Source organism: Talpa occidentalis, unplaced genomic scaffold (assembly GCF_014898055.3).
Source record: "Talpa occidentalis isolate TD23 unplaced genomic scaffold, MPIMG_talOcc4v2.1 talOcc4.7, whole genome shotgun sequence".
NCBI classification, from domain to species: domain Eukaryota; kingdom Metazoa; phylum Chordata; class Mammalia; order Eulipotyphla; family Talpidae; genus Talpa; species Talpa occidentalis.
This window is the reverse complement of record NW_023605083.1, coordinates 45119136-45133935: the sequence shown is the minus strand read 5'-3', so window position 1 is coordinate 45133935 and position 14800 is coordinate 45119136. Positions and strand designations below refer to the sequence as shown.

Here is a 14800-nt window from a genome sequence, read left to right as displayed (position 1 = left end):
ACAGCAGTAGACCTCTCCTGTCTTGCCTGCTGCTCCCCTCAGCAGTGTATTTCAGTCAGTCTGCCTATTCTGTTCCCCTCTCTATCTCTGGTGAATTCTCTCACCCTCCCACGCATCTGGCCTGTACCCCAGTTCTTGTATAAATACATAAATCTTAAAAAAAAAAAAATAACAATACAAAAGTTAAGGCAAATACAGAAGGCTGCATGGTTGTGTGCAAAACTCAGCTATTAATATCAAGAGGGCTCAGCTTTCCCAAGGCAAGGAAAGATCCGATGATGAAAATGACGTGAAGCTTAGAAAATTATTTTAGTAAAACAGATTACTGCTCTCTAGGCAGATTACGCAAAAAAAAACTTCTCAAAATCTTTTATCAGGAGCAGACTGAGAATCTAAGAAAACTTTGTCCTTTTAGCAGATAGAAGAGAATTAAATTTGAGTTTTACATAAGCATATTTTCTCTAAACCCTTCAATTCATTCCATTTAGCCAGCTGAAGTAAAGAAGGTCTCTTTCTCACTTATGACTTTCTTTGTTGTCCTCTTTCCTATTTCTAAAACAAGCTGCTCTACTTTGGGACAAAATTACTCTTTCCATAACAAAAATGTGTCTCCATACAGCACACCTTTTCTTTTATAATTTCTTTTTTTATTTTTATATTCCCCATACAATTGCAACCCACTGATTTAGACCTCAATCCATCCTTTCCCCGCCTCCCCACCCCCAAGTGTGTCTCTGATTCATAGTTGTTTGTTGATTTTGATTTTTTTCTTTCTTATATTCTTTTTCCTGGTCTCTTATTTAGGTTTTCTAGATTCCTGTTATGAGTGAGACCATTCGGTATTTTTCTTTGTCTTTCTGGCTTATTTCGCTGAGCATGATCCCTCCAGCTCCATCCATGTTGCTGCAAATTGCATGTGTTTATCTTTTTTGAATCCTAATATTCCATGGTGTATATGTACCACATCTTCTTGATCCAGTCATCTATTTTTAGGCATTTGGGTTGTTTCCAAAGCTTAGCTATCGTAAAGTGTGCTGCTATAAACATAGGGGTGCAGGTGCTCTTTGGAATTGATGCTTCTGTGTCCTTTGGGTAAATACCTAGGAGTGGAATTGCTGGATCATATGGAAGCTCTACCTTTAGTAGGTTGAGGAATCTCCACACAGCTTTCCATAGTGGTTGGACCAGTTTGCACTCCCACCAGCAGTGCAGGAGAGTTCCTTTCTCTTCACATCCGCCCCAACATTTGTTGTTGCTAGTTTTCTTAATATGCAGCACACCTTTTCTTAGCCAAAAACATTTTGCTTTCTTTTGCATATTTTGAGTAATTTTAATTATATATTAGTATTCTGAACCCTTGAAACTAAAGTGAAACTAAACAATTATGATTTGTGTTACGTACAATTTGCAGATTGGCAAACTTATGAATACAGTTAATTTCTAGGTGTGTGTGCTTCTTCATAGCACAATTTTCAATGTGATATAATGAATGTTTATTAACAGACCCAAATACATTTAGTTTCTCTATAAGAAAAAGCCTCCATTTAAACTGATAACCAGTAAAGTCTCTGTTTATCTTCTTTGGAAATGATCTGTTTATCATTTAACTTAGCAAATTGTTAAGGCTTCAAGTTACTGAAAATATTTCTGGAAGCTATTTGAAATCTTTGAAAAAATATTTCAGACTAGGCATATGTTACAAAACTTCATCATTATAGAAAGGTTCATTACAAGCATTCATTCCACATATATCTGTTTAAATTCACGTGTTTTTAACAATCATTTAGATCACTCTGGAAACTTTTATGAGATATTAAAGTTTGCCATTATATTATTCTAGATTATTTTTCTTGCCAACAGATAACATGAACTTATTTGATTAATAAACCCAGGTAGGGCCTCTCTGGTGGTACAGGAGGTTAAATCTCAGCACTATGAAGCTATGGGCGAGCTCCATCCAGGCCAGGGAGCTGACCCATATGGCGCAGCAGACCTCTCCTGTCTCACCCGCTACTCCCCTCAGCAGTGTATTTCAGTAGATCTGCCTGTTCTGCTCCCCACTCTGTCTCTGGTGAATCTTTTCAACCCCTAACCCCCAACAACTCTGGCCTGTGCCCCAGCTCTTGTATCCATAAATAAATAAATTTTTAAAAGTTAAAAAAAAATAAACCCAGGTAAAGCAAAAGTTATGTCTGTATTACATACAATGCTGACAACTCTGAAAATACTCCTAATTAACTGAAACTAGCTTTTATTTACTAAATATTTTCTCAGATCACATGAACTTGAAACATTTGGGTTTTTATATTTTTGAGAATCTAAATACATTTAATTCACATTAATGGTTATTTTTAAGTTGATTAAATAGAACTCTTTTACAAATTAACTGGCAGTATCATCTGGAAGTAGAAAAAAATCACACATCTACAACATACATACATAGACATACATAAACATTCATACACAATGTGACCTTATAGGTATGGTTCTAAAAGTTAACAATAAATCAGGTATAGTAAGAAAAAACTCATTAGTTCACACAAGAATATTTGGATACAAGTGGTATTTCTGGCAGAAGGTATGAATTAAATGTATTTACTCAGATGGTTAAAACATTTTAAAATCATTATTTGTGGAGAAGACACCTCCTGTACCTAGTTTCCAAATACCTCCTTTTCCTTCTGATGAAAATTATCCTCCCTAAAGTTTGCATTTCAAAGAAATGTTTCTCAGGTCCTAGAAAATATGTGAGTAGAAAGTTTATACCTGGAAAGCACGGATCCCCAGATCCTTTGGGGAAATTCACCTGTTATCAGAGGAGCAGGGTAAGCACTACGTTAAGTTTTTCCTTAAGTGCAGACAATTCTGATTCTAATGTCCCAATCTTTTACAATACTTAACAAGCACCTTGGGATGAACAGAGGTGGCTGTGGGATAGGTAGACTTCATATTGCATCTCAGGTTGCATTTATGGTTTTATAAAAATTCTGAAGGAATTGGTGAACCTGAATATCAGGATCCCCCATCCTTCCAACTATATTATCTTCAATTTATTTATTTATATTGAGAAGATTTCCATTCCAACTAAGATGGGAAGCAAAATATTCCTATACTCCGGAGTCTCAGGGTTTAATGTGGTATGTCTTTGTAAAGTCTATACAAGGCATTCAAAAAAATGCCTTCAAGTGATCTCCTTTTTGAGTATATAATTCAACCTTGGGTGAATTCTCTTTAGGGGAGAAAGGCTCTACTACTGTTCTATCAGCACCTGAATATCAGTCTCACGTAATCCATTTCCTGATCATTGTCATAGATGGCCTCAGAGAAATTCTGGTCATTTCCTATGTGAGGGGGCCATTTGGTTTGTCTGACAACCACTGCATTATAATCATGAGTGTGAAGAAGACCCCCTACAGTCAATCAAGTTCATCTCTGAGTAGGGCTGTGACTGTACATTGATCTTTTTTAAATCCTTTCAAAATATGGATCTTTTGAAAGTGAGGGTTTAAAGGGCTGTGATTCCATCTAAAGGCTAGACGTCAAACTTCTGTGTGTCTTTGATAGAAGGTTAGAGTAGAAAATTTAGGATGGAAGTTTTCACAAAGTCAAGAACCAGAAGTGGGAGCAGAAAGGAATATTGGTCTTTCAGAAATCACCTCAACCTGAAACCAGGGCATGAAATCCCATAAAATAATGGTATGCAATAACGCCCTATGCTCTGGGAAAATGCAGCTATTTACCTGTCTGTGTCTATGCAGGCATCTATTTTTCTTTAATAAAATGGCCACCTGCTGCTATGGGAGACTCTGCCAAATTCATTCTCAGCCAGACCCAAGGACCCTGCACACTTACACTGAACCCTAACACTCTTTTCAATATTATCACTCCATAGGTACAAATAAGACAAATTCTAGAATGAGAGCTAAAAAATTTCTCAGATATAAAAGTCTTCCAAATTCAAAGGCTACCATCTGGCCACAGATGAATAGGAGCTTCAATGGTACATTTATCTCAGTAATGACTCAAACCATTTTGGCTTAGTGCGTAAGATGTGAGCCCAAAGCAGGTGCAAAATACAGAAAGTTCACTTCCAGAGTTAGCCATAAGCAAAGACCTTCATTGTCACACACAATAAGAAGGGGATTGTGAAAATGTCTCCAGTTTCGGACAGGAATACAAGACATTGTCAGTCACACAGCCACTAATCTATGATACCAGGTGGGCACTGCCATGTGAGACTTTCCCAGCAGTGATGAGATGGCAAAGACCTCTTATGAACTGGGACCCTTAAGACAAACTTGCTTGAGAATTGGCATGGCTGGACAGAGAATGCTGATCACTCCATGTCTCAGGTTCCCTGGACTATTTGGCTGCCTGGCTATCGGATACAAGCTGATACTTTCATCTTCCTGCTTGCAGAGACCAGAGAAAGAGTATTCTCATTGGTCACAAAGTGGAGCTTATAAGACATATAACAAATTAAGGAATACCTCAACTGGCCTATGATTCTCTGCCTCATGACAGATGACAGAGACAACAGAAAACAATGCCCTTCTCTAGGAGGAACAGGATCAACAGAAGACAAGAGCGCTCATAACAAAAATCTTTGCACTGCAGTTGTTAGATCCAAGGAACTGATTTACACAGGTATTTTCTCCTGCTAATCTAGTTTTGGGAAGGAAGGGTCGAAGTGAAATTTTTCCCTTCACCTCACATGTCTGGGCACTCCAGACAGACATCAGGGAGAGCAGACTTTGATTAGAATGATTACCCTTTACTGGTTTCTGCCAGTCTTCCAGGATACTGTCCACAGACTCCAGACTAGGGATGGTGTCTCAGTGTTGTGGACTGCCAAGCTGTAGGAGAGGAAAGAGGATTTTTTTCTCCAGGTACTTGGACGAGATCCCTCTGTAATAAAAAGATTAACATGATAAACTTAAGTGTAATATTTATACTTTCTATATATTAGATACCTAGGAAAACTGAGTCAATTCCCCAAAATGGCTTAAGTTATCACCTTCAATACAATTTCTAAAATAGTTTTAAAGACATAAGATTTTGGATTGGGGGAAAATGTCACAGTAAACTAGGGTAAGGTTGTTCCACTACTAAAGTTGGGTGCTGTCTTCACTAATGAGTGTTTCTTGTGATTTAGAGTTACTCTTCTCTTCCTGGTACACAAAGGGAGAAAATGGAGATTTTCCTTATAAATGTACATTTCCCTTTGGCAGGGGTAAGTTCTATCCCATTTTCAGAGCTTTTCCTGAATCTGGTGTTTCTTAAACATAAGCAGCTCAAAATCATTCTATGGCAAAGAATGATTTTGGAGTGGCATATTCTGCTCCCTTTCATCTTTTTGAGGTAAGTCTGTATCTATCATCTGGTAGGTTGATAGATCTATCATCTGTTAGTTCCCTTAGTAATGGTTCAGTAAAGCAGAAGCACAGTCCCTGGGAAGTGCAAGTGCTTCAAATTAAAAGTCCAGGATAATTATTTCTGCTTTTTACTTGATGGTGTGCACACACATATAAATGCCCACATGTACACATCACTTAGGGATTTAAGGGTAACATTATACTTCTTACCTCCAATCAGTCTACAAATTGAATTGAGACTAGTGACATATGCGAAAATATTGTCAAATATTCTGGGAACATCACACCCTCCCACCCCTGGTCTAGCATGCAAGAGAGCAAAGTCATCATCACAAACTTATAGTCTGAACAGTCTCCATTCTCTAACCTACACAGGAGCCTGGTGCCTGAAGATAAAGACAGTCTTTTCATATCCACTTATGACCAAGGAGCCAATATAGAAGATTTAACAATGGGCGCCCAGACTTTGCATCTTTAGAAGGGAAGAGTGCATTCTTTAGAAGGGAAGAGATTAAATATTGCATTGCCTTCCTCTAGCATCAGCGTATCTTTAGGTCAGGACAACTTCAAGCCAGAAGCCCTACTTATCAAGTATAATTACTCTCTTAATGTCCCTGACGCATTATTCCTACCTATGCAAACTAAACTCAAACTTATGCTTATTGGAACAGTTCTCACAAGATATAATGTGTCAGACTGCTTCCTGGATTTGAATCGTCACTTTGATTACACTTTGTCATTGAGACCTTATTTCCAGTTAACATATATGTATGCAACAACTTGTCAGCATTCCTGTATGGACACTAAGTCTTATCATTTAGGACAGTTACACTATTAGAACATTTCCGAGTATGAAGTTATTAAAGAGAATATCATCAATGCTGGAAAAGTTATGCTTATAGCTAATGTCTCTGGTCACAGCAACAGCAAGCCTTTAAAAACTAACTTAGGGCCTCCCTGATGGTGCAAGGGGTTGAGAAACAACCTATGAGGCAATCTGCAGCCATGGCAGCACAGTTTGATTCCCCACCAGGGAGCTACCCACATGGTGCAGCAGACCTCTCCTGATTTCACCTGCTGCTCCCCTCAGCAGTGTATTTCGGTTGGTCTGCCTATTCTGTTCCCCACTCTCCGTCTCTGGTGAATTCTCTCTCACTCCCCATACCTCTGGCCTGTGCCCCCACTCTTGTGTACATAGAGAGATGAATCTTAAAAATAAAATAAAATAAAAAAATAAAAACTAACTTACACTCAAAACATGAATGCAAATGCAACCATTTTGGTGGAACCTGACAAACTGGTATTAAAAATGTATCTGGAGGGCCTCCCCTAGTGGCGCAGCGGTTGAACGCTGGGCTGCGAGGCTGCCCACAGCCTCTGCAGCGCCAGTTCATTCCCTGGCTGCCAGTGAGGGTCCCACCAAAAAAAAAAAAAAAAAAAAAAATATATATATATATATATATATATATATATCTGGAACAGTAAAGGACCAGAAATAGCCAAGACAATTTTGCACAAGAGAACAGATAAAGGAAAGTATCTCTCTTAAGGATATCTAGAAACATCAACAACAAGCAAGACAACTCTGAAGATGTGGGGGTGGGACACCAGACACTAAAGGTCATGAATTGCTGCTGAACATCCAATGGGCATATGAAAAGGACCCACGCTAATCAGTAATCAGGGAAATTAAGTACTGCGGAATTTTGTTTGAAAACTTTGTACTTCTAGTACTAATTCTCTAAGTAATAATGTTTTCAAAATATACTGTTTACTGAGGAAGTGAGCTATCTGAAGTTTCCAAAGGTTGAGAGGCGTAGTCTTGGTGCTTAAGAATTCACTAAATATTACCACTCAAAGCTTTTGGTCAGCAGTGATTATATTGGGCTGGATATTGTCTGCTTTGACTGAAAGATCAGGATCTTGGCCAACTTACCTGATACCACACTTATATAGACCCAAAAGAGGGTATGAGCTAGCTGAGGGAAGGCTTATGGGTAATCTTTCCAGTTCTGTCCGACAAAAGAGAGGCAGAGTGAAGATCAGAAATTTTGTTTGACTCAATTTATTTGAGAAAAGGTATACATGGTTACATGGGGCAGTCATCTTACTAAGCAATCTAATTATACCATAGCAAGAAATAATTCTTACTTATAAAGAAATTAGTCATTACTCAAAATGGCCAACCAATTTTCTGGGGGAAAAAAAAGACTACAGTCAATTTCAAGAGGAAGCATTTTACTGTAAACATTTGTCTTCATAAATTATCTATCAGAATCCACAAAATGAAGGCAGAGACTGGGTAACAGGCAATTGAGTCAAGAGTCCAGTGAAGAGGCATAAGAAACATGAAAGGGAAGGAATTACTGTGGTGAAGCAGAAAGATACTCTAAAAACTATCATCAAGACCATATTTTCACTAAAGAAAATGTATGACAAAGAAGCAGACTATTTGGTCACTACAAAAATTAGTAAGGGAGTATTTTTAAAGTGCACATTCCCTGAAAAATTCATGTAATTAATACACATATTCATGTACAGAGACTGACCATTAAAAGTTTAACAATCTATCTGACCTTGTAACAAGTCCCAGACACAATTTCTGTAAGTTTCTGAGCATGGTTATAAAATTATTAACACTCAGAACATTTCAATGTAATTTACATTTTCATTTAAATGTTTTTCTACCCCCAAATTGGGAGCTTTGAGGAAGCCAATTGTATTATGATGACACAATAAGAAAAGTTGGGCATATCCAACATGTTCTATTTAACTACGCTTTGATTGTTACACTTATTACAAAGCTCTCACAGGGTTTCTTGTTACAAGAAGATCAGAAGGAACACACTAAGTTTTAGAGCAGTAATACGAAGTGAAATGTGTTCAGTGACAGGGATTTTTCAATTTGATAGATACATATCAAAGCAGTTTGTTAAACTATAGCAATTTGAATCTGTATAAAGTAATAAAAACCTTAAAAATATATTCATATCAACCTATAAAATTTGAAGTTACATGTCCTAGGTAGCTCTCTGGACAAATAAAAGTACTGTTTATTTTGAAAATGTTATAATGCTTTTAAAAAAGACTTAATCTGTAATTCTAAAGTAAAACTTTACAATGACATGGAATAACTTATTTTACAAACGAGAAAGTAAAAATGTTTCAATTAAAAATACAAAGAGGAAGTTTTGTTTGTAATAGAGTAGAATCCGGTATCTTGATCAGTCCAAATGCTGGGCTGTTTTAGGATAGCCCTGAAACAAACACTAAAATTTAGACTAACTGTGGCAGAAAGAAAAGAAGCATGAAGAAAAATTCTGCTAATAGGTGTACAGGTCAACATTTGAAAACACAGATTATAAGAATCATGAAAGTTTTAAGGATTGTTACCTTGATTAGATTAGTATTAGTAATAAGTAATTTCAAAAGTGTATTTCAAAGGATTGATCAGGAATTTGAATGGTCCCCTTTCATAATCTGTTAAAGGCGCTCTAAGTAATAATTACTGGGTAGCACCAAAGAAAATCAGACTGAACAAATTTTGTATTAAGTCCTGTATAAAGAATACATGCATGTTGTCTACATTTTCTACTTAAATCCTACAGAAATGAAGCAATCCAATTATTTTCGGTTAGAGTGCATTGACAGCTGCATAGCACCTCCAGAGAATGAGTATATTGGCCCTACAAAAATATGCCCTATATTCATTTCAACATTTTTTAAGGGCCTCTGTCACCTGTATGGTGATTCAAACTGAAGGTAGATGGAACAAATTCAACTTACTTAAGGTGAACTTCTGTCCCAATACTAGTAAAATGCTTAGTGGGAGAAAGATTGAAATACATCTACATAAATAATATCCTGTCATGCTTTGAGTAGTGTTTGTGGATCTAATTTTTTAAAGCTTTTCTAGTCTTGCTGATATCTGGTATTAGTGGAACCTGATACACAGGTATCTGAGGCTATCAGATGCAACCAGGAAAGGAAAACATCTTATAAACCAAAACTGGAGCTATCCTATCTTTTCACTCAAAAGAAGAAGATGGTACTCACAATCTGAAGACTCCCTGAGTTGTGGGTCTGCTGCATCTTATCCAAGGTCAAGCTCCACACCATCCAAACGTTCCAACAATCACTGGATGGCTCCTGTCTCATACAGCAGTGATTTTCAAAGCTTTTTTTTTTTTTTAAACTTCAAGTTGCAACAGGAAATAACCTTTTATATTGGGACCCAGTACACAGAGTTATAAAGTACTTAAGAAAATTTTCGGTAAACAATATTTAACTTTGTTACCTATGATATTTTCTTCTCTACTAGTTCACTTTTAAAATATGCTGGCCTTGAGTTGTTAAACTGATTTCATGACTTACTAATTGATTAAGACTTACAGCTTGAAAAGCACTGTCCTTGAGGATTTCAGTTAATCTTGGGGAAAGGTACAAAGCAAAAGCCCTAGAGCCCAAATAGATTTTTCTGAATTGTGTTGGCTGGAACATGAAACTCTCAGCCCAAAGTGGCTACTTCCATGGTCAGTGCATTTAGCATCCTCCTTCAGCTCTTGCAGATATGCTAACCCATTACCTTGTACCAATCTTTTTAATACAGGGGCCTTTGATTGGCCTGAAGATCAGCTATACTGACTAAATAATTATATAATAATGAGTAATAATAATGATGACTCAATAAGGTGCAGAAAACGCAGCCCTGAGTGAATTTACTGGGCAGCAATAGATAGCATGATATTTCTAAAAGAAGAATTAAATGCATATGAGATATTACTTCTATTGCTATGAGAAAAAATGATAATTATAATAGCAAATATAAGTTAAAGAAAAATTTCTTATATATTTGGAGGCCACAGGATAATTTAGGAATGGATTTGGATTATGGAGGAAAGAGGCTCAGGGAAGAATAGCCTACTGCTGTAATGATTATCTAGAAACCAGAGAATATCTCAGCTGCACTAAACTGAGTGAAGGAAATAGCCCAAGCTCTTGCTAACATTACAGAACAGTCAACACACACACACTATAACAGAGAAACCATCAGACACATGCACATGCTCTTTGGTTCAGACATATTTTATAAATATGAAGCATTCACAAGCTTCTTTTTGTAGCAGAAATCACAGCTAGTTCTCATGATCATAGTTTTCTGAAGGGGACTTGGCAGAGAACATTCTGATGTAGTTATCACATGCCAGGTATGCTAGAATGAAAAGCCTGGGGCTATAACAAATAATGCAAAGAAAGAAAGAACACAATACTTAGGACCTCATTCTATAGCAACTACCAAATAACTAAGACAAGCAGTTTTAAGAGTCATAAGTATAGTTAACATAATTCAAGGATGATTGTTTTCAATATAAGATTCTAGACTCTAACATTTAAAGAAAAATAGAGGAATATAGACTCAAATACTTAATTGTAAAATGTTATGCTAAAAAGATTCACACACTATCCAGTGATCTACTGATACTGTTTAGATTAAGACAATTGATAAACTACTGCTCTTGGACTGTGGAGCAGTTCCTTATGTAGCTTCTACTCTAGAGACAGAACAAGTGGTAAAAGGTGTTGATGGGTAGATGAGTGATCAAGAAAGAAAAGATATTTCTATGTTCTTATTGATAGAGAACAGGAAGGAAAGCACACTAGCTTGGCATGTGTACTTGTTAAAAGACCCACTCTTGCTGGCTTCCAGAGGATACTAGGAGAATTTCTATCCTTAATCATGGAACACAAGATGGAAGAAGGTACAGAGTTATGAGTTCTTTTTCTAGGAATAAAATGAAAATTGAGTAGGTAATGAGGTAGCTGGTTAATGACATGGATGAAACTGCAGTAAAGCAACATTGTGGATGAGGACAATTAGATGAAAATTTCCTCACTACATCTACTATTAGGTTTAATTCTAAAGTATACAAAATTGGAGGAGCTCAGAAACAGAAAACATACATGTTACTTTAACAAAGGTCATCATAGAAGAACACATCATCATGTGATTTGAAATTTATCATCTTTTTCAATTTATGTTCAGTAAAGGAAAAAAACATTTTGGAAAAAACTTGATAATAATGTTTTTGTAGTCAGAGGAAAGTCAATGGTATTTAGCAGCAAGATTTTGTCAAAAAGAAATAAAGTCTGGCATGCTGTTTATTTTAGCTTTTAGAAAAAGCAAGGATTTGAAAAGCCTGAGGAAAATTTCACATCCACTGACTATATAATCTCCAATTCCAAAGACAGGTTATAATAATTTGGTGGAACATACAACATGCATCAAATACACTGTATTATTCAAGAACTAAGACACTATCATTCTCTTCATATATTCATGCCCTTTCACTTGGAAAAGTCCTTTTATATTAAGGTAAAAGAATCTTGGGAAAAACCAAGAAAAAAACCCTATAACTTCATTGCTACTAACGTGCAGCCCGTGGTTTTTGATCTGATATGCTTTACATTCAAAAGCGTGATTCTCACTTTAATAACTATAGAGAAAGCCTACCAAAAATTCTCAATCTATTGCCAACAGGAAAGATTACTGGTTTAGAATGTAGGGTACAAAAATTTACTTGTAAAAGGGGTTTTTGAAGTATAACTCACTGAAGTATAACTCATTGTACCTAAGATGTTGGCAATTTTGTTTATTTCATATTACCAGTGAAAAGAAGTTGGTTTTGTTAAGGCTTTGGGAATTTTCCTTCAAAGTTAGCAACATATCAAAACATGACCTAGGTAAAACAAGTAGATCCTAAGGAGATTATTTGAGGAAATATTATTCTAAGGCTTCAAAATTTCTAGAGGGGCTTTTCCCTTTTTGGGTAATACTCATTTCTTCAAGCCTTTCTTCAGATGAGACTTGAGGGAATAGAATTCAATCTGTATTATGTAAAAAATACTGTATTTCATTGTCATGTATACATTTAATTCAAACCTGGCTTTTATTAAAAAAATAATGAAAATAATACCAAAATATTTATCTGTAAAAAGAACTCCAAGTTTCTAAGGAAACCAACACTAAAGTTCTTTACTTGATACTACTGAGGCAATATTTGATTTGATAATTTGTCTGTCACTCATTCAGAGAGTCTGAAGTAAGCATGGTAGAAGTTTAGAAAATGAACTAAGAAAAGTAAATTTAGCTCCATCCGGAAGCTAAACAGATGCAACTTCTTTACCACTACAGATAATCACCTGGAGCAAATATTTAAGATAAAAGAAAAATTATAATGCAATTAGAATTTTAATCAGACGCATGATTCAAGTTAGAAAAACAAAGGGATCCCCAAAGAATTGAAATATCTTAATTATATTGCTGTTTTACTTGATTTTTTTTTAGTACTTGAAATTACTTCTGTACTATACTTCCCAAACAAGTTTTGGAAGGTACACGATGGAAATTTGTAATGGTTTATTGCTGTGGGTCTTCAGGCAGTGTTCTCCATCATAGGCTGGGGGAAGGTTCTCTTGCTTCTTCTAGTTTGGTGAGGATCCACTGTTAATAGGGAAATAAACCAACATCTGTTTACTTCAGTGAACTTGCAATGAAACTCAAAATGAAATAAACGGAAACCTAGATGTTTGTTTTCCAGTTTAGTTATGTATATACTGAGAGACAATTCATCTTGCATAAGAGATCAGTCACTCAAATGGCCCAGACGGCACAGAGACAATGGTACTGGGTTTGATTTAACAGTAGGAATAATATTTTTCTAAGGTATTTGGTTATGGATGTTCATCTTCAGAATAAGTAAAATGAACCATCCTGAGAGACAAGAGTAATTGGGCACTTGAACTGAAAAATTCTGACTGTGTGAAAATTAACGATGCAAAATTCCTTCCATCTATGCCAATTTATATCATAAACCTTCACAATTCCATACATAGGATTCTACTGATTGAGCAGGAATAATTACAAGTAATTATTTAGTAGGTAGTAGCATAGCAACATTATTAAGCATTAGTTAGGTCCTCTTATGATACAGTTTCTATTGTGAAAGGATTTGAAATCACAAAAATAAAATCCAAGTGAATTGTAAACCTCAACCTATGTCTATTACTATTGGGCCTGTATGACAGATGAAAGCATTGGAGTTGACACTGACATTATCCCTTTATGAAGCACTCTAGTTGAGATATCTGTGCTTTTTTAACTTAAGAGGAACCTGGTAGGAACAGTTATTTGAGTTCAGTATTTTTTCCTGGATGTTTCTGGCAGAAGAGGATTAAAGACAAGCTTTCAGGCATAAAATAACATGGTAACAGAGATTAAATGGAAAATACATTACAGAGAAACTAAAGCAGGGATTAATGTCCTCTTTCAGCAACCTGAAAGAAGGCGGCCTGAAAGTCATGCTATATCCTGTCTCCGGCTTCCAGGTAATATGCATATTGAGGCTCAAGTCAGTTTATTCCATTTTCTTTCTAACTTGTTCCCCTTTCAATTTTACACTGTTAATGTGCCAGGGTCACTTTAAAACATCATTTCTAGAAAGAAAATCACACAGTACATCTCAGTGGTCCAATGTTCCAGGTTTAGAGTCCAGATGTGATTAAGTGAACTGGCTAACAGTCATACCTAGCTAGAACCAATTCAGTAAGAAATATGAGGGAGGGAGGTTTAGGGAGATTTAATAAAGAAGACCTATATCCCTATTAGAAGTTTCATAACACTGTGAGTACATTTCAGTATGAGGAATAGCATCTTAATTGTGATCACTGAGGTGGATAGTCAGTTCATAATCTTCCTGTTCTAGACAGTGTACATCCTCATAATTGCCATAATCCCTAACATATACATAGTGTTTTTCAGTTCAGATCATGCCCATTTTGAGGAAACAGAGGTTAACAGACATCCCCAAGGTCCTACAGTCCAGAAGTAACAGAACTAACATTTAAATCAGATTTTCTGATTACAGGTATGGATCCTTTTGCCTTGTTATGGTAATTTTTAAAAATCACTATATCTATACAGTAGAGAAATCAACAATGAAGGGATGTAATTTCCACATTCAAGCTAGTAAACTGGAATATGAATGAACTTGTATCTTTTTGTTGACTTTTTTAAACAAAGTATTACTATTAGGATTTAAAACAAGGTACTTAATATAAGAAACCGGTATGAAAAAAAAAGAAAGAAAGAAACCGGTATGTGTGTTGAATTCAACCTAATGAAAAATAGTTTGGGGAAAATATGATCTAGATACACATGTGAAAACTGTCAAAAACCAAAATTAATAACAAAACATAGTTGCCTTATAAAATGCCCAACTTAAGTGGTTTTGAAAATGACAAGCTGCTCTCTGTTTAAGGAAAAAGGTTCATTATATTTACCCTAGCATCCTCTGGGGTCTTGAAGTTAATTATCTTTCCAAATTCTTTGGCATGGAATACGGACTTCACTCGTTCCTATAAAGAAA

General features: G+C 35.9%; 1 protein-coding gene across 1 annotated transcript in view; it reads right to left on the bottom strand.

Annotated features, from left to right (window-relative positions):
* Positions 1-7152: 7152 nt before the first annotated feature.
* The window catches only part of VPS13A (vacuolar protein sorting 13 homolog A), a 170891-nt gene continuing 163243 nt past the window's right edge, over positions 7153-14800 (bottom strand). Inside the window, exons 71-72 of the mRNA XM_037492590.2 lie at positions 14715-14789; positions 7153-12876 (exon numbers count right to left, since the gene is read on the bottom strand). Coding sequence (XP_037348487.1) covers positions 12826-12876; positions 14715-14789 — 126 coding nt within the window. The 3' untranslated portion in view covers positions 7153-12825. The remainder of the gene's footprint in view (positions 12877-14714; positions 14790-14800) is intronic.